Raw genomic sequence first — 19774 nt, 5'->3', positions numbered from 1 at the left:
ATTTTCAAAGTTCCTGTGGGGACATTTTTGAAGACAGTCACCAAATTTGCAGCATATCTTCAAGTCTCCTTAGAGGGTCACCGAAGTTTGGTGAACTTTGGGACAGGGGCTGAATAAGCACTGGAACCCAGGTATCACCTATTATAGTCTGACACTGCTAACCATTACATCACACTGTCAACCCAATTCGCTATCTATAGAATGGTAATGCCAATAGTCTGCTATCCAGGGTACTAGAGAATGGACAAGATAAAAAGTGAAAAAATGAAAAATGTTTAAAATGTTCCTTGGCCTGAAGAGGATAAAGCAAAATTGATTGGGTTTTCTTGAATAACAATTCAGGGCTTTGACAAATGATCCAAACATATTGAGATAATTGCATGATTTTGCACAATATTCTGTGTTGGCTTTAAACAGAGTTGTAGCTGCTACTGCAGCCCCTCACAATTGTGAACTATTATCTTCCTTCCTTGACCTGTCTGGCCGCAGTTTATTCAGAATTTTAGAAAATAATTGCCATTATTCAATTGGACGTGGGTACTCACCTGCACTAGAGCTCTCTTGATGACTCTGCCAATGTCCTCTCTCCATTCAGGGATGTCAGGGTTGTGATAATCCAAATTAGGAGAGAATGATAATAACTGAGACTGGAAATATTCTGTCAAAAGAGAACCAAAGTCAAAGTCTACCCTAAGCCATCCAACCCCTTTTATATGGGGAAATTAAGTCACACCATTTTTATGACATACCAGAGAATTCTGTGCGTAGCCTTATACTGATAAGCTGAAGCAGATATTTTCAGAAATTCAAAATACACAAAAACTCCTGTACACTGTAACATATATGTTCAAAGAACAGGAATAGGGAAACAATTCTACCATTCTTCTCCCAAAAATATTATTTGCAACATTAATTTCCCTGTGGGGAAAATGGACATCAGCTCTGACATATAAAGTTTCAGACACCTGCCTAAAAAAAAAATGAATCAAGGGAAATGTAACCTAAATTTACTTTTAACTTTCCCAGCCCAGTGGATCAAATTTTTATATCTAGCTGGTTGTGATAAAAGCATTCTACCCAGAATATGAAATGTGAGGTTCAAACCCACAAGTTACAGAAAGAAAAGAAGATAACAATTTAAATTCTTGGCAATTAACAATTTTATAATGTTAGAACCTTATCTAAAGGTAATACATGGAACCTTATCTAAACCCCATTGAAATATTCGTTTAAACTACAGTAGGCCTCCAATTGGTCTTCCGCTGGCAAAATAAAAATTGAAAGTAACATGAAACTGTAAAAAGAGGAGAGAGGAAAACAATGTAACACATTGTATAAAAGAAGCAGAGAGACAGATGATTAGATTCATTTTTATAAAGGGCTTTTTATCCCATCCTACAGCATTTTGCATCAGAAAATCAACTAAAGAAAGGCAGGGAGAAAAGAACAAACGTCATACAAGCAAGATGACCACATCAGTTTTCCTTTTTGGTGTGAGGTTTGTTGCTTGCTTGGCAGTCTAATCTTAGGCCCTTTTAAATCCACCAGCACTGTCCAGCAATCAAACTATGCTTGGAACAAAACAGGAGCCTGCACTTGGAGATCAGTTTGTTCTAACACATTTGGCATGCTCTGTCCTCCATTAAGTAAACCCTTACTGTAAGTAATCTGTTTTCCAAAAGCAGGAATTATCCATTTGTTAGCCCCATGTGCAGCTATGAGTGGTTAATGCATAACAAATCAGATACAAATTGTGCTAATGACAGGCGAATCAGGGTATTGCAATTCATGAGGCACTCAGAAATTACTTCCTAATTAACTTACAGCAGGGAAGCAAGGCTAATTTCAATGATAAGGCGCTTTAGGAATTCACAGAGCTGGACTTTTTCTCTGGCCAGCCACAAAACCTCTTAGCCTTTGGGCAGACAGTCTCTTTCAACATATGGACTGTGAGTCTTGTCACTCATCCTTGCGGATTTGTCTTCCCACTGTAACAAATGTGAGCTCTGCATTCTCTGATTACCCCACCTATCTCAATGCCCTTGATGTCATATTGGAGCTTACAACACAGGGATGCTGTAGCCTCTCTGGGGGCCATTGTCACAGAGAAGCTCGTCAGCCTTGGACCAGAGATGCTGAGTGGTGGGACTGACATTAGATCACTGGAGACCTCAGAATGGTAACAGCAAGGTCTTTGTGCAATTTTGCTAAATTAGACCTGTTCATCAATACACGTATGTCACAGGCTTCGGAATGACATCTTACTGATGCAAGTCTGTCAAGACGTTTTGAAGTTTTTGCCAGCAGAAATGGACAGAAAACCCTTGATTATTATGCAGGTGATAAATGATATATCTCTTTAGAGATTCCCCCTAGATTGAGCCATTCCCTCTATTTCATTCCAACCCTTGATAAGCTCCAGATCTGTGATGTGGTTTGGAGAAAATGAAATTGGAGGAAGAGAGGAAAGGAGAATACAGGAAAACACCAGGTTGTATAGATGATGTAGCAAAACTTCCAATTTTTTTCATTTGGAGAATTATAACAGAATTTCTTATTTTTGTCTTCTTATATTGAAAGTCATTCAAACACAGTAACTGATGATAGCACACCCCTTATCAACATCTGCTATCACTTGGAACACCAACCATACTTTTTTCATATTTCCACGCCCATGAAGGACTTCCCTAAAATACTTCATCCTAATCCACCACCGAAGGGAATAATGATTAATACACAGAGTAACATTTCAATGTACAGAACATCATAGTTTCTAATGAAACCAAATCATATCTTGATAACCATCAAAATTAAACAACTCCTAGAAGTTTGATTTCTGAATTTGAAATGCCACAGTATATTTCAGCCCTGATGCTATACGATTTGGGCCATTTAAAAAAATTATACCGTTGTAATAAATCAGTGATCCAGTTTGAATAATCCTGTACCCACTTACCATGTACAGCGATATCCTTGGTGTCCTGGATGAGCATGCTACCAGCTGAGACCTGCACAGTGACGGTATTCATCCCTTCAGTAGTAAAAGTATAAGAGATGCTGCTGTCCAAGGTGATGAATGGCTGCAAAAATAAAACACAACCATTATTCTATACACATTCAATTAACTATTCTACATCAACTTCAAATGCAAAGAATACAAAAAAATAAAATTTAAATAGAAATGTGCACTTACATACATGTGGACATTCTTGAAATGACTAAAACTATACAAAGTTTGGCCATTTTTTGTGCTATTCTTACTTTGTAAGAGGATTAACTGGCAGTGAATGGCTGGCCCATAAGACAAATCAACATTGGTCCTGGATACTAAATTTTAGAGGATATCAGTTACCCAGATACCAGGAACCTTACTCAGATTTTTCCACTCTCTTCTTCCCCCCCCCTTCCCCCACAAACAGTGACTGCCATGGCCCAGGTCAACCTGAGATTTTCACTTGAAATAGTTTACTCCACTAAAAAGAAAATCCTAGGTAAAGTACAACAATTATGCACCGGCACCAGGTCCCCTGTGCAAAAACTGGGTCATTCCTGACCCATGGGGTGACGTCACATCCTGACGTTTACTAGGCAGACTTTGTTTACGGGGTGGTTTGCCAGTGCCTTCCCCAGTCTTCTCTTTACCCCCAGCAAGCTGGGTACTCATTTTACCGACCTCAGAGGGATGGAAGGCATGATTATTTATTACTTACTTCATATCCCACCTTGCTCCCCAATGGGGACCCAAAATAGCTTCCATCATACTCCTTGACTCCATTTCATCATCACAACAACCCTGTGGGATATGTTAGGCTGAGAGTGTGTGACCAGACCAGACCAAGATTACCCAGCAAGCTTCCATGGCACAATGGGGATTTGAACCTGGGTTTTCTAGATCCCAGTCCTCTCACATGTCCCAGAGTATCTTCATGCTACCACCTGTTAGATGTTCTCCTACTAAAGGATGCCCACCTGGCATCAACCACAGCCTATTCTTTTCTCATTGTAGCTCCCACTCTGCGAAATGGGCTCCCTGAGGAGTGACAGGAGCACTGTTGTTAGAAATCTTCAGGACGGTCTCCAAGGCCATTTTATCTAGTAGGGCTTTTAATGGGGTATAAACTGCAGGCGTCTTGTTGGGCAAGTGGGGCATTCAGTGTTTTATTCTCTCGGTTTTAAATTGTAATGTTCAAACGGTGACATGTAAGCTGTCTTGAGCCACAAAGAAATACAGAATAGAAATATTTTAATTAATAAATCAATCAATAAATAAAATAAGCCCTTTGATGGTGAACCAAATCTTGGAGGCTCTCCCCAAGCCCAGAGAGGGAATAGATGCCAATTTTATTTCAAAAATCATTGTCTTTTTCATGGTGGATGTCCTGTTATCAGGGCTGCTTTCATCTCCATCATTTAGTTTTAAAATTCAGCTACTTCCTTAGATGTAATTCAAGCACCGAGGTCTGGAATAACTCTAAATTAAATCAAGGAGTTTAAGGTTCATTTGTTCAAAACCTATTAGACAGTCAGACACATTTATTAAACTGGACCTGTGTTAATCCAAGCAAATTGGCCTTTAGGTATATTGCTAAAGCAGTGGACCAGCACTTTACTACAATAGCTCTAGCTAGAAAAAGAAATTAGAGTCCTTGTGTAGGATGTGTATAAAATGGAATTCTATATTGCAGCAGTATCCTTCAAGCACAGAAACTATGAGTACCAATGGCCAAAAATTCCATGCATGCCACATTATTCTTGTGGTGTTCATTGCATCAGAAGTTGGAAGCTTCACATCAAAATTGGCTTCATCTGCCCAGTGACTTCAGTTAACAGTAGAGCTAGTAGGACAATGAAGTACTGGTCAGATTCCTACCCTCACATAGCCCATTCATCTTTAGGGTGCAATAGTTAGTCATTCAAACATGCTGCTGTGTGGTTTTACCCTTTATCTAAGACATAACTTTGGGGAGCAGATTCCATGCTATTCCATGACACCTAAGGCAGAGGTGAGCTAGGAAAGCCCTTCTTTCTTTGTGCATGATGGCCCTCCCAGATTTGAACTGCTTTTTCTATATAAAACATAAATATGTTTTAAGGTTAGCAAATGTACCTGGTTCCTGCACATTTGAATAGCAGCAGTATATGTTGACTATTTTCAGGAATGCTTAAGTCATTGTTTTTATTTGTATTTAAAATTAAAGCATGCAAAACATCCTATTGCAATCTGTAGAGTACTTGCAATATTCCATTAGCATAAAGCTAAACCTGCAAACTAAAATCTTGAATCCTACAAGCAGATAATCTCAGAGGACGTATGGAGAAGATAAAGGAAGGAGACTGTGCATTGCAGTTTGGTGCCCAGAAATTATTTTGCCTTTATTTAAACATAAATGATACAGGAATGTGTGTGGTGGAGCAGTGGGGGAAGTTGCTCATAGAATCTGGGAAGCTTCTGTGCAGAATTTTAGACATTGTGCTTACAGATCTGTATTCATGTGAAGAGTTCTAGGGCTGCTCCCCAAGCCTGACTGGCTCATAATGCTCAAGCAAACAATCCCTAGAGGGGTTTCCCCCCTCCCAGAACTCATATATTGAGGTCAGGGAGTAATATCTACTCAGAACAGTGGGACCCAAGAGACAAGAAAGGCAGAGGAGCCCAGGGAGAGCAGCAGAATCATATCTGTTTTCAGCCATTTTTGCATATCATTGGAAAACATTAGAAAGTCTTCGTGCAAGCTGTCAGAATGAGAAAGGGGGTCTCCCAACCCTGCTTAGCATTCTGCTATATCCCGCCACGATTATTGTCATTTTACAAAGCCAAATATTCTTACAAGCTTTAAACTGTCTCTATTTTGGTGCCATTTTGTGCCTGTAGTTTGAAGGGCTTATATTTGTGATTGCACCCATGAATCAGAGACATTTGAAATTGCAGGTACAAAACTGTAATCACAATTACTCCTATTTGCAATTTCCAAGCATAGAAAAAGAAATTGTGTGCGTGTGTGCACGTGTGTATGAAACTATAATGTTCTAGAAATATCTATTTTATGCTGGAAGGAATCACAAAATCAGCTCTAAAAGTGAGACAAGAGCCTTCATAGCAAACATCTCCTTCCAAATTTATTTATGCAGCCCTAATTTAGCAACAGACTGTCAATTTATGTGATTATGGCATAACAAGGTACATGTGTTCTTACACATAAAATTCACAGAAACCTTCCCTATGACACCATCTTACCCAAGAAAGCAAGAAATATGGAAACCAGATTTTACCATTTGATGCAGTGAATGTGGCAGGGAACCAACAGAGGAACCTGAGAATATTAAATTAGTGATATATTGTTATGTGAGAGCAAATTTAGTGTAGTGGTTAAGAGTAGAGTTGTGCAAAAAAAATGTGGGGGGTAAATTTCAGGTTCAGATTTTTTCAGCCTGATTTTTTTCTGGTAAACCCGAAACAAGCCGAATACCCATACCGGTAAATTTCGGTGTTTGGCTTATTTTCAGGTTTACCACAAACAATTCAGGCCAATTATAGTCAATGAGTATTTTTCCGAAGCTGCTGGGGAACATTTTTGAAGGTAGAATCCCCAAATTTGCAGCATGGCTGCAAGGGACTCTCCTTCAACGGTCACCAAAGTTTGGTGAACTTTGGGACAGGGGGTCCAATTTTACAGCCCCGCAAAGGGGTCACCTCATCCCCCAGGCATTTGTGAGCAGAGCTGTCCATCAGGTTCAAAAGTTTAGCGTTGCCAAGGACTTGTGAAAAGAGGTGATTCCAGGCTGGTGCCTCAAAGTCTGGGGTCTGCCTTCATTTCTGGGTCACTTTACCTGATATCCATGCAAATGAGCTTCCAAACAGAAGAAAAGGGCTTAAATGAAAGGAGAAAAAGGCATGGAAAACATTTCTTTTGGTGGCAAATTACATCCTGTGAGCAGTCCTTTATTGTGGTCATAAAAAAATCTAATTCCAAGAGATGGTCATGGTGCAGGGAAATGATATCGGAGCCAGCCGAAGTCATGATCAAGGCAGCTCATGTTAAGGAGATTGTTTATCCACGCGGGTGAGGGAGTCTTCTTCAGAAGGCCCATGAGCAGCTCACAGAAACTAATGTTTTCCAGCCTGGGTGAACCCCATCTTTTAAAGTGCAGATCAGCTAATTGTCAGTTGGTCAGACAAAGTTGGCTCCGATTACACGACCCTGACCTCAACAGGGCCCCAACTATGGGGCTCTAACAAAACCAGTCGAAAGAAAGAAAGAAAGAAAGAAAGAAAGAAAGAAAGAAAGAAAGAAAGAAAGAAAGAAAGAAAGAAGCACAGAGCCATGCCTATGAGCAAATGCGAATAGCTGAAGCCGAAAAGCTGAATATTTATTCAGATTTTTCTAGAATTGGCTATTTGGCTTCAGCTTTATCCCCCCGTTTTTGCGTTCAGTAAGACCAAATCCTGAAATATACCAAAACGGCTAATTTCAGATTTATTTTCAGTTCAGGTTTATTGATATGCACAACCCTAATTAAGAGCAGTAGACTCTAGTCTGGAGAACCTTATTACATTCCCCAATCCCCACTCCTCCACACGAAGCCTGCTGGGGTGTCCATGGGCCAGTCACAGTTCTCTTAGAACTCTCTCAGCCCACGCGGAGACAGGCAATGGCAAACCACCTCCAAGCATCTATTGCCTTGAAAACCCTATGGGGTCACCATAAATTGGCTGTGACTTGATGGCACTTTCCACCACCACTATGATGTTACATAAGAACAACATAAGAACATAAGAAAGGCCATGCTGGATCAAACCAAGGTCCATCAAGTCCAGCTGTCTGATCACACAGTGACCATCAGGTGCCTCTAGGAAGCCCACAAAGAAGACAACTGCAGCAGCATTATCCTGCCTGTGTTCCAATGCACCTAATGGGTTAGCAAAGCAGGGTCCCAGTTCTAGGCAGAATTGCCTCTGATCTGATTCTTCTTGGATGACAATCTTGTTGGCTGAACAAAGCTGCCCATCTGTAGATTAGCAAAATTAGTAAATAACTGTATATACCAGTCCTGTGGTTTTTAACCTTTCTAACTTGAGGAAATCCATTCTACACCAATGGCTGCTGCTTTTATCTGTAGGGCTTCCCTGGTTATGCCACAGAAACTGAAAATGCACCCTAGAATATACCCTGTACTGCCCCCCATGACTGCACATTGTGGGAGGAGATAAATAGTACTGAAAAAACTGTATTTTAAGAAAGCTTTCTACTAGTCCTACACTTCTCACTTATGAACTCCTGCTATGCTTCAGAGGAACATCAAAACACAGTTTGAAAATTTCTGCTCTAGTATTTCAGGCAAGCTGTGATACTTAAAAAAGCAAACACATAGCAAATTTCTTGGTTTGGCAAACCATCTAATCCATGAAAAGTTTATTATTTCTCCCACTTTCACCTATAGTGGCAGTATCTAAATTAAGCAATCATGAGAAACTTTATAGGCCTTAAATATCTCAAGAATATATGCCAGCTGTGCATACTGGATGGGTGACGGATTGTCACTAAGCATTCAACAGTAGCTTCCCAAGTATATCTGACATGTCCCTAAACAGCATGGACAGGGAAGGAATGTTGTTTGTGATCTTGGCTTGAATTCACAGATCCAAAAAGTTATTTGGTCCCCATTGGCTTTAAAGTATTGGGTTGGACTCTAGCATTATAAGTACATTGTGCCACTCATATTGGAAATGCCGATGCTTATTTGATCACCAGCCGCTTTTAAATGCTGAGCAGAAAACCCAACATTATCCGGTATATGGTAGTATATAATTTTGAATTCTAGTAATGACAATGGCTTCTAAACACAGTGTTTCAATAATAACCAACTGCACATTGTAGGGACGCCTGCAAACAACAACAGGGGGAGGGGGGAGTGAGAAAGAGAAAAGAACAAAGTTCACAAAATAAATGAGCCCTGTTAGATAGCAAGGAGAAATTTTACTGCTTTTATAACAGCCTTGACAACTTGGATATATACATATAAATAATACAATATCAATACATTTTAAAAATCATATCAATCAAAGATTAACACTTTTTAAAGAAAAAGGCAATACATTTTTTTAAAAAGATCAAACCTTTGTGTTGTTGCCAAACCACCAGAAGTATGTAAGGGTACCCGACTGACTCGGCCAAACCACAGCAGTGAGATTGACTTCCTTATTCCTGATAGCCACAAAGGGGACACTCAAATGGACACGTTCCACAGGACCTGTAGAAAGAGAACCCATTGGTATATACAGCACCCTTCCATATTCATGTTTGATCCCAGGGTATAGTTGGAAGAAGACACATGATACAGCAGTCTTGCTAAAGTTAAGTGGCTATGGGCTTGGTTAGTGCCAGGATGGGAGAAGTCTTGGGAACCTATGCACCCCACCTAGAGTTCCATAATGGAAGAAAGGTGGGTTGTAAATAAATAAATAAATTCTAAAGTGGTGACAAAAACCTTCAAGGAAAATTCTGCAGAGGAAGACAATGGCAAACCACCTCTGCTTAATCACTTGCCTTGAAAGCCCCTTGCTGGGGTCGCCATAAGTCAGCGGCGACTTGACAGCACTAGGGTTGTGCAAAAAAAAAAAAAGGTACATTTCGGGTTCAGGTTTATTGGATCCATTTTTTTTTTTTTTGTAAACCCAGAATAAGCTGAATACCCATACCAGTAAAGGGATATTTTGGCTTTATTTCCGGGTTTACCAAAAAATTCAGGTCCATTATAGTCTATGGGGATTTTTTCGAAGCTCCTGTGGGTGCATTTTTGGAGGTAGAGTCACCAAATTTGCAGTGTGGCTGCAAGGGATTCTCCTTGGATGGTCACCAAAGTTTGGCAAACTTTGAGATAGGGGGGTCCAATTTTATGGGCTTGCAAAGGGATCACCCCCATCCTCCAGGCATATGCGAGCCAAGCTGTCCATAGTTTTTCAGGTTTAGAAGTTAAGAGTTGCTAAGGACTGGCAGAAAGAGCCAATTGACAGGCTAGCGCCTGTCACCCTGCCTCTGAGATGCAACAGATCCCTACCCATCCACCTTAAGGAATACTATGTATTTGCTTTATTTACTTATTAAAATATTTATATCCCACCTTTCCTCTTGGTTCAAGGCGGCTTACAATAGTTAAAACATCCCCAGCGAAAACCAAAGATAAAATAGCAAGCCCCAAATTTCTCCCCCTCCCCTCTTAAACGATGCTTGCCATTAAACTGCCTCAAAAGCCCTGGCTAATTCAGCCCATTATTTCCTTGTTTGACTGGAGGGGCAGGTGTTGGGGAGGGGGGACTCCCTTGGTGCTGAGCAGTATCAACCAAATCCTTAGCCACTTGAGCAGCACATTGGGGGAGATGAGGTTTAATACCTCTTGGCACATTAATTTGTTTAGGCTAAGAGAAAGAAAGTGTACAGGTAATCAAACTTATTCCAGTGCTCTCAGAGCAGCACAGCAGATGGTCAGAAATCACTGTCAAACTTCCATATCAAGAAATTAGGAATTCAGTTTGTCACCAATAGGCGAGAAAAGAAGGGAAACAGATGGAAAACCTGAAGTTTTTCGCTGAAACTTCCACTTTCTCTCCATCTGTTTTCCCCCATTGTTTTTGTTAACATCTCTGTGTAGAACTGAATTTTAATTTGTCATTGTTGTGCAGCAGAAATGCTCAGAATAACTGATTGTTCCTTGTGGTCGCTTATGTATTACAGTCAGGTAAACGGCTGTAATTGCAAGCAGGTGGAAGATCTCATGGTTAATCAACACATTCTTATTCTCAGGGCCAGTTCTAATACAGTGTTTTGCATCCATAAGATGACTTCCTGAGTTTTTCTTCAACACATAACACATTAAAAAAAAATCACAATATGAAAAATGCTGTAGGAATGAGATCTAAAAAACAAGACAACTAATGACAGGAGCAATGTGTGCACATCTTAACGTCTCAACTGTTCTGACACTAAAAGTTTAAGTCAGAAGTTTTCTGAAATACTTTTTTTAGTATTGAATGCCAGAAACGCTCAATAAAATTAACCCTAACTGTTCCCAATGATAATGACCCTGTAATTGTGAAAACATGCATCTGTGTAGGATTGCAGGAAGATTGGTCTATCTGAGAAAGGTAGACATGGAGTAACCTAATAAAATACTTGTGCAGGAAATTGCTATGACTCCTTTAGTTGGGTTTCTGAGCTATATCTGTGGATGCATGGCAACCAATTTGTTATAATCTTTAGGCAACTTGTCAAATGCTTCTATAATTCTTTTTGGCTAAGGGTGGTTTTAAAAAGCACAACCCCCTTCAACCCACGGATGGCTCAATTAATCCTGACATTATGGAAATGAATAGATGCACAGTTGCTTAGTGGGATCACAAAATGTGAGCTGGAAGTTGTTTACTGCATATCAGTGAACTGATAGGGGAAGCAGGGGAAGAAAAGGTCAAAGCCTTTCATAGGGTAGAAGACATCTCTGCCATGATTATATCTTGATGGGCCATTGCTGCTAGGTTCATGCAGGGGCAGTGGAGATGGTGGAGAATCCTTGCTCCCCTTGCTTATTCCCATTGTGTTTCACTCCAGGTTGATACTGAAATGAAGGGGTTGTAGGGGGAGAGGAGGATAGGCTATGAGTAAAAACAGAAAGATTGCAACTATACAGTGAGTGAAATGTCACATGTTTTCTCTGTTATAGATATAATCTGCATTATGAAATCTTTTTTGAGGGAAACTAATGTGAATCTGAATCTGACTTCACATTACTTGACTGTTAGGACCTCTGTTCTACTTACCCAAGAAATAAAATGTGAGCTATTTCCAATTAAGAATAGGCAAGTGTTTCCTGCTGCTTTGTTTCTTCTTTATATTTTGTTTAATATTATTGCTAGTGGTTTCAGCTCTCAGTGTTCATTTGTATTGTGTATGCAAGCTGTATGGCTTTTATACAAAAAGTATACATTATTTATAATGTATGTCATTTGTACCCATAATGTATAATGCTGATTTATTGATATATAGATAATATTGAAATACATATTTGTGGGAAATTTTGGTGTGAAGAAACAGAAAATGCTGTGAAAGTAAAGAATTGTTTACACAAGGGAGAATCAAAATTGGAATTGATGGCTAGGACGGCATTTTTCCACCTGCGCCAATATAGGCAGTTGACCCCTTATCTGTCCCACAATTACCTTGCCACAATGATCCATGCAACCGTCACCTCTAGACTAGATTACTGTAACTCGCTCTATGCAGGGCTACCCTTGAGGCTGCTCTGGAAACTGCAACTGATCCAGAATGTGGCAGCATGGGTCCTTATGGGGACCCCATGGAAAGCACATATACAACGTGTGCTCCGCCAGCTGCAATGGCTCCAGATTGAATACCGGATCAGATTCAAGGTTTTGCTGCTTACCTTCAAAGCCCTACATGGTCCGGGACCATCATATCTGCGGGACCACATCTCCTGGTACATCCCCCCCAAAAGAGCATTACACTCTGCTGGAAACAACTCGTTGGTGGTCCCTTGCCCCAAAACCATCTGGCTGTCCTCGACCAGGGCCAGGGCTTTTTTAGCTCTGGCCCCAGCCTGGTGGAACACTGTTGAGTGAGACCCATCCCTTGTGGGACTTAACCCTATTCTACAGGGTTTGTAAGGCAGAGATGTTCCACCAGGTATATGGTTAAGGGTGGTGACAGAAAAATAGATCTGCTGGTCTCCCCTACCTTCCTTCTCTTCCTTTTTCCTTCCTTGCTCCTCCCCTCCTTTCCCCTCCTTTCCCCCGTTCCCTCCCTTCCCTTGTTCCTTTTTTCCTCTTCCCCTTGTTCCCTTTATTTCCCTGTCTCTACCCTCTAGGGGGCCCAGGAGCTTTTGGGTTGCCATTGGGTCTCCTAATCCATTTTAGACCACCCTCACCACTGAGCAGTTTCTTCTCTTTGTTTTATGACACGTGGATAGGACACCATCTTATTAGGTTAAACAGGAATAATGGTTTTAAATCAATGTTTTTACTTGATATTTATATTATAATGCATCGTAAATTATTGTTGGAAGCTGCCCTGAGCCTGGCCTGGCTGGGAGAGGGTGGGATATAAATGGAATATAAGTAAAAATAAATAAATAAAACAAATGGGAAGCTTACTCTTTCAATAAGATTACAACTGTCTACAGCTGTCTGCGCACCAACTCCTGGACCAGTTTTGCCCTCAAGCCACAGCACTTCTATTTTGTCTGAATAAGGTTTCAGTCTGTTCACCACCCAGTCCCTTACTGGCTCCATACAACATTTAAGCATGTCTACTGGTTCCCTGAAATTAGATGGAAAGGAGAGAGGGAGAGATGACTGTCTCATGTATATTGATGACAACTTTCTCCATATCTCCAGTGGTTTCATGTTGATATTAAGCAGCTGCTGGTGTACCAAGAAATCTATTGGGCATAGCTCAGACTATTCTAGTTTACTGCACCCCTTAATTAGCCAAATCTCAATAATATATGCCAGGTCACCTTGTCCAACCAGATTAACTCCTGGATGATAGATGTTTACGGTTTACTGACCAGGCATTCTCTTCTACTAATTCCAGCCAATCTGATTCTCACAGCCATATCTGCCTCTCCATAGCACTCTGTGAATGTTAAAAGTTGGTCATTTTCTCCATACACTCCCCCTAGCCCCCCCCCCCAACAAACACATCTTATCTTAGGTAAAAGAAGCTGTAGAAGGAATGGTGGCACAAAAAAATTATTTATTCAGACTATCAGGTTTGTTTTTAAAAGAGGCATCAGTTTAGCTTGGCACAAGTTACCTTTGCTGAACCTATATGGTATTCTTTTTCATTATCTTTGATTTTCTTCCTTTAATATTTATTCAGAAACCTTACATGCTATGCATGCCAAATGGGATCGCTATTACCTTTTCCCCTAATATTATTCTCTTTTTAAAATGTAGCTATTGTCCAGTCTTCAGTTAAAATGAATTGATTTCTTTAAAAAGTTTTCTGGCTAGTTTCCTACTCGTAATGTTATCAGCAATCATTTGGGCTTTCCACATTTGAGAACATTAAGAAGAACTTTGACGATTTAAGACCTAGGCACTGTTAACTTCCATTTCTTCACACTCATGTATTGACTTGTCCACGTGACTCAATTCAATGTCTTTCTTACTAAGACTCACAAATATATAGGCTACAAAAGCCCCAAGTAGTAGAACCTAAGGTCAGCTCTGTTACTAGAGCAAGATTCACAGCTGGTAGAAACATATGTTTGGATCCAATGATTCCTTTCCATACAGTTGGATGCAATGATTCCCCTCAGCTAATTGAAAAAGATTTCCTTGAAAGAAGAAAGGTTTTCTTGGAGGGAAAAATACTAAGCAGGTCTACTCAGAAATAAGTGCCATTTTAGACAGTGGGGCTTAATAGGAAAGGATTCTTAGGACTGCAGCCTGACAGAATAAATTTTTCTCCACGAGAGGAAGTCTTCCTCTAATGGAGAAAGACTTTTTTTGTTTCTTGGTTTATATTAGGCCAGTGTCCAAACTAGGGATTGGTGCTTCAGGGTATATACTGTTGCCTGATACCTGATCTGAAGTTCCAAGTACCTCCTAAAATATCTTGTGCATTAGAACTGACTGGAAAACCAAAGAAGAAAACAAATATGAACAACCCACCACTTTAACCCTCTTTTTTTGTGACATTGTCATCACCAAAACCTTCTGAGAACATGGTTCCAAGTGTTTCTTGAAAAAAAAATACTGGCCTTTGTTCCACATTGCTTTTTGCCTGCCAAACTCCCATGTTGGGAATCTACCAGACTTCTTTTCAATGTCCTACTTTCTGATAATTCTTTCAACAATATAATAAATTGGTACATCTTTGATTGCTAGTATGCTCCTAGGTGGAACAAAACTGGACAGCTGAACAGATTATATGTCAAACACCTGGCTGGCACTTTGAAATTTTAAAATTTAATGTGCATTACCTACAGTTGTTATGTATGACACATACACCAAAGTAGAAACCAGACATGCAAAAAGGGAGGGTTATTGTATAATGCCAACATCACAAAATAGAGAGAAAAATGTCACCTGGTCTGAGCTAGAGACCTTTTGCACTCTTATCTTTAACTACAGAAGGAATCATGTTACAGAGCCTGAAAATTTCATCCAGCAATAGTAGATGCATGCACAGAGTCCAGTAAAGTTTATTGTTAACAGCCTTTCAAGTTAACAGCACTTGACGTTGTCATGGATCATTTCATGTGGTGGATTCAATCTATCCATTCCCCTTCCTAAACTACAATCACTTGACCAGAGCTGTGGCCATGGAGCCCTAACTGCTAGAAGGGAATTCAGCACTTTGTTCTAATTGTATGTAGCATATCACAGCTGCATGTATATGCACACATGCTTTAGAATTTGGCAGATGTTCTTTATGTATAAAAAAGCATCTCTTGGCATAGGTTTGATGTGCTGGCAAGAAAAAGCAAGGCACAATGATGGTGCCAAGTTAAACCTGGAGCCCAATAATGTCTAGCCTGTGGGGAAGCTGATTGGAGGAATCCGCACTAATAAGCAAAAATTAATCTTAAAGTTAAATTTTGAGCAGTTCTGCTTAAAGTTTTCATAAATCTTAGCTTAACCCATCATTATTTAACTGGCATTGTTATTTTTGCAGGAGTAGTAACAAATGTTATACTGTTTTAACCACAGTTTACAATGCAGTTGTATGCACAGGACTAGATGGTTAGTGAATCACTGCAGGTTTCTGCTATACATTGAATTAGGCAGATTTGTTATTAGTATTTGTGGAGGGCAGAGAGATGCAATCAAACTACACGTATCCCCCCTCCCTTTAGTCACTGCCAAAGAGCATTTTTGTATGAAAAAATAATATTTCCAAAGAATTGGCTAGCATATCATTTCATTAAGTAAAGGTCCAAAGTAAAGCCAAAAGTGTTAATGTCCTAGTGCTCTGTTAAAAGTGATTTCTGGCTGATTTTTACAGAAGAGTCAGAAGAGGGCTTTGAAGGGATTTAAAGATAACAAGTGCAGTCCAGAGGATAGGGCTCACTAGAAAAGCCTAGGTACATCATCATCTCTGTTCACCCTGAATAAACTGAGAACATTAAGGAGCTACATTATGCAGTTGTCGTACAAATGAAGAATAAGATTATAACACATTCTGTATGCTAAAAATAAATAACTGTTTTATGGAAACCAGGAGTTAAAGATGGAATCTTCCAACACTGTGGCCCATGCCATAACTTCTAACACCATGGGCCATTTCAGAGCTTGCTGTAGGCATCTACTTACAGACCACATGCAGGAAAAGGGATGCCAGATCAGAACCCAGGTTGTTTTCGGCATATGCTGTCACTTGGAATATTCCTGTGCTCTTATAGATATGTCGGATGCCATCCTCTATGGGGCTGAAATTAGCATAGGACACAGCAGTACCATCTCCAAAATCTAGCTGAATGTTTGTCCTCTGAAAATCACCCTGCAAGAAGGAACATTGTGGTTTAGGAATGTGGCTTATAAGGGTGATTTATACAGTCAGTACAACCTTATTAGAATGAACATGGCAGATGCTCAACCACTCCTCCTGCAGTGCAATAAACTACAGTTGAATACTAGCCGCAGTATTTACTAAAAACAGGACAGGACAAGGTGGGTTAGCTGAACATCAGGGATTGCTTCACTTGATTTGGGTTTGATTTACACATTCCCTGCATGGAATTTGATGGATCAATGAGTAGCGTCTGGATTTGGATCTACTATTACAGTTCTCTAAGGGAATCATAGGCCTGGTCTACAACATGCAATAAAATAAGCTGATTGAATCCTCCTGAGGTGGTACAACAGATAGTTACACTAAAGATTACAGATGCGAGAATGCCATTTTTCATGTTCTGCCTTGTTAAAAATAATCCTACAAAAACAAAGAAAAGAAACGAGCATATCAGGAATAGAAGTTCTACCCCACCCTAATTTTCTACTTTCAGCAAGTTTTGCATTTAGGCATCATTTAAAAAAATGCAACCTGGAATAGTACAGTGGATTCTATCCTCTCAGGACTCAACTATTATGTTGCCAGAGTATATATTCAAATCAAAATGCAAACAAATTAATAAAAGGACAATTACGGTAACTGATGGTTTCCAGACTGAAAAAGTTATAAGACAAGGATGTCCACTCTCTCCACTACTATTTAGCCTAGCACTTGAAGTGCCTAGCACTTGAAGCAAGATTAGATGAGATCCTGGAATTAAAGGTCTAAATGTAGAGGGAGAAGAATTGAAAATGAAAAGTTATGCTGACGATGTGGCTCTTGATGCTGCCGCATAAACCACCGGTGTCGGGAGCAACATGGAGGCGGGCCCTGCTGCTTGAGTGGCAAGCAGATCTTCCTCCAGGTGTCTTCCTTTGGCGGCAGGTAAGCGCCCAGCTTGGGGAAGTCTTGGGTCTCCCTGGGGGGAGGACCCAGGGCTGGGCCGGCTCCTCAGGCTTCCTGGGCTGCTGCTACTGCAAGTCGCCTTGTTTCCCCCCTCAAGCAGCCCTCCCCACTCATCCCAGAGCCTCACTGCTGATCAGCTGTTTTTGCCAATCAGCCTGTTTTGCCCCCATTGCTCCCCATGTTGAGATGATCATCTGGGGAGGCTTGTTTCTCCAGAGCCCCAGTTGGGACCACCCTGAACAAACTGGACATGACGTCATTGTGTAGAGGACATGGATTGCTCCCCTCCCCCCGCCTGCTTCTGCCTGACAACCAGCTGAGAGTTGGTGGGCAAAGGAAGCAATGGGTGGTAGATTGCCTGCCCTAACAGGTTAGTTGGGAACCCTATTGAAAATGGTGGGCAATTTGGATATCAGCCAATCTACAGAAAAAAAGAAATCAATCTTATGAGAAGGGAAGCACTGGGAAAACATAGTTCAGGAAGACCTAGTAGATATGACTGACTAATCTCCAAGGGTTCCAGCTATCACTGAGTGTGTTGGGACAGAACAGTACCTTAAAAGGTCTGTTGCACCTCTCCAAAGCTGGGCAGGGATGAGGCAGGGAGGCTGGTAGCTACAGTGAGTTGATTGAGACACCAGCCAGTTTGCACCACCCCCACCCATCCTCTTGCAAAAGGTGGGTATCTCATTAGATGATACAGGAACTTGGAAAAACATCACTCTGTTTATGGACATGTGTGCAAGGGCCAAGGAAGAAAATCTCTGCTTCCCCACTGGAAGAGCCATGGCTGGGGCACTGAGAAAAGAAGCAAGACCAGGGAGATGACAACTTGGAGCCAGGCAAGATCAGTGTGACTATATTGGGTATAAGGGTGCTGCCCTGACAATAACAGGCGAAAGAAAAAAATACATGTGTGAAGAGGAGTACAGAAACAGCTATATTGGTACTAACTGGGGAGGGGGGGTGAAGGCTTGCAATTTTGCTACCTGACCTCCTCCAAATACAATAAAATAGATATTATCAGGAGAAAGAGCCGGCCTCTTAGCCTGCCCCTTGAACACCATGCATTAATGACACCTGGTAAGCGCAGCACCAAGGAGCTTTTTACACTTAATTGTTTGGGTTTAAAACAATTCAGCCTCATTGGCTTTAAAGTGCTTACTTAGGATAAACTGAATTGTCAATTTCGTTGTAAGGATTGGTGCCTCCATGTATAACTTATAATGACTTTCTTTTTAAAAGATTATTGCTCATTTAAAACATTGTTTACAGAGCCTAAAAGAAATAGACTTCATTATGAAATTCTAAAAGGCACTTACAGGTAGCTGGTTTCCTGCCCTGAATCCGTAGAAAACTGTTATCACAGAGACAGAAATATTACATGTTGTAACAATGGGTGAACCTGGGCTCAAAATTTGACCCTCTGTAATGAGGACTGGAATAGATAATACACACTCCATTATTTATGTTGAAGAATGAGGTAACAGTAAGGCCAAATCTCACCAGCTAGCTAACCCAGTGCTCTTCCCTTATCTCGGATGTCATCAGCTGCCACATGGGGGGCATAATATTTGAACAGGGTTATCCACGTACAATCTAAAGTGCATATGATGAGATCCTGCAGTCAGTTTCTGAATTTTATCTTGAAGATCGACTGCTCAATCCTGGCATAGGCACAGTAAATTTTATGACTGTACTCCATATTTGAACATTATGTCCCACCATATGGACAGTGGGTGGCATCAGAAGCAGGATGGGTATGCCAAAAAAAGGAGAAGATAAGGTGAGTTGTTGTCATTGTCCTGTCTTAAAAGCTAGACATGAAATTGGGACACAAAAGTTCACAGAACAGCAAGACGCATTCAATGCAATGCATTCCAAGTGGACATTTTAACTTTACAAATCTGTAAAGAACTGTGTGATACATTCATTCACTGAACTGTATGCCAATGGATGCCAGTTTATCACCTGTTCTGGTATGTGTCTCATTCATAAAGCTACAGTGATATCCTAATCAATCTACAAAGAAAAGTACAAACCAATCATAAAAAGTACAAGATGTTACAATCTGGTGCTAACAGATACAGGATGTTCATAAAGTCAGGGAGTGGCATTGTGCAGTAGCTGAAGTATTTTGTAACCCATGCCAAAAAAAATTACCCCTTCTGCATTTGTAGTGAAGGAGAAAAATTCATTTCCCACTTGAAAAATGACCAAGTTTTAATCTGAGCTGAAATAATAAGAACATCAAAATAATGAGTACATCAAAAATAGGACTGGTTTGCTGGGTGAGCGTA

The 19774-nt window shown here is 40.5% G+C and overlaps 1 protein-coding gene across 1 annotated transcript in view; it reads right to left on the bottom strand.

Annotated features, from left to right (window-relative positions):
• Positions 1-19774, bottom strand: part of SORCS3 (sortilin related VPS10 domain containing receptor 3) — a 564006-nt gene that overhangs the window by 37611 nt on the left and 506621 nt on the right. Inside the window, exons 19-22 of the mRNA XM_056849278.1 lie at positions 16331-16517; positions 9116-9249; positions 2957-3080; positions 546-658 (exon numbers count right to left, since the gene is read on the bottom strand). Of these exons, the coding sequence (XP_056705256.1) occupies positions 546-658; positions 2957-3080; positions 9116-9249; positions 16331-16517 (558 nt within the window). The remainder of the gene's footprint in view (positions 1-545; positions 659-2956; positions 3081-9115; positions 9250-16330; positions 16518-19774) is intronic.

The sequence above is a fragment of the Euleptes europaea genome, chromosome 5 (genome assembly GCF_029931775.1).
Source record: "Euleptes europaea isolate rEulEur1 chromosome 5, rEulEur1.hap1, whole genome shotgun sequence".
NCBI classification, from domain to species: domain Eukaryota; kingdom Metazoa; phylum Chordata; class Lepidosauria; order Squamata; family Sphaerodactylidae; genus Euleptes; species Euleptes europaea.
The sequence above is the reverse complement of the archived record's forward strand: the minus strand, read 5'-3'. Positions and strand labels throughout refer to the sequence as shown.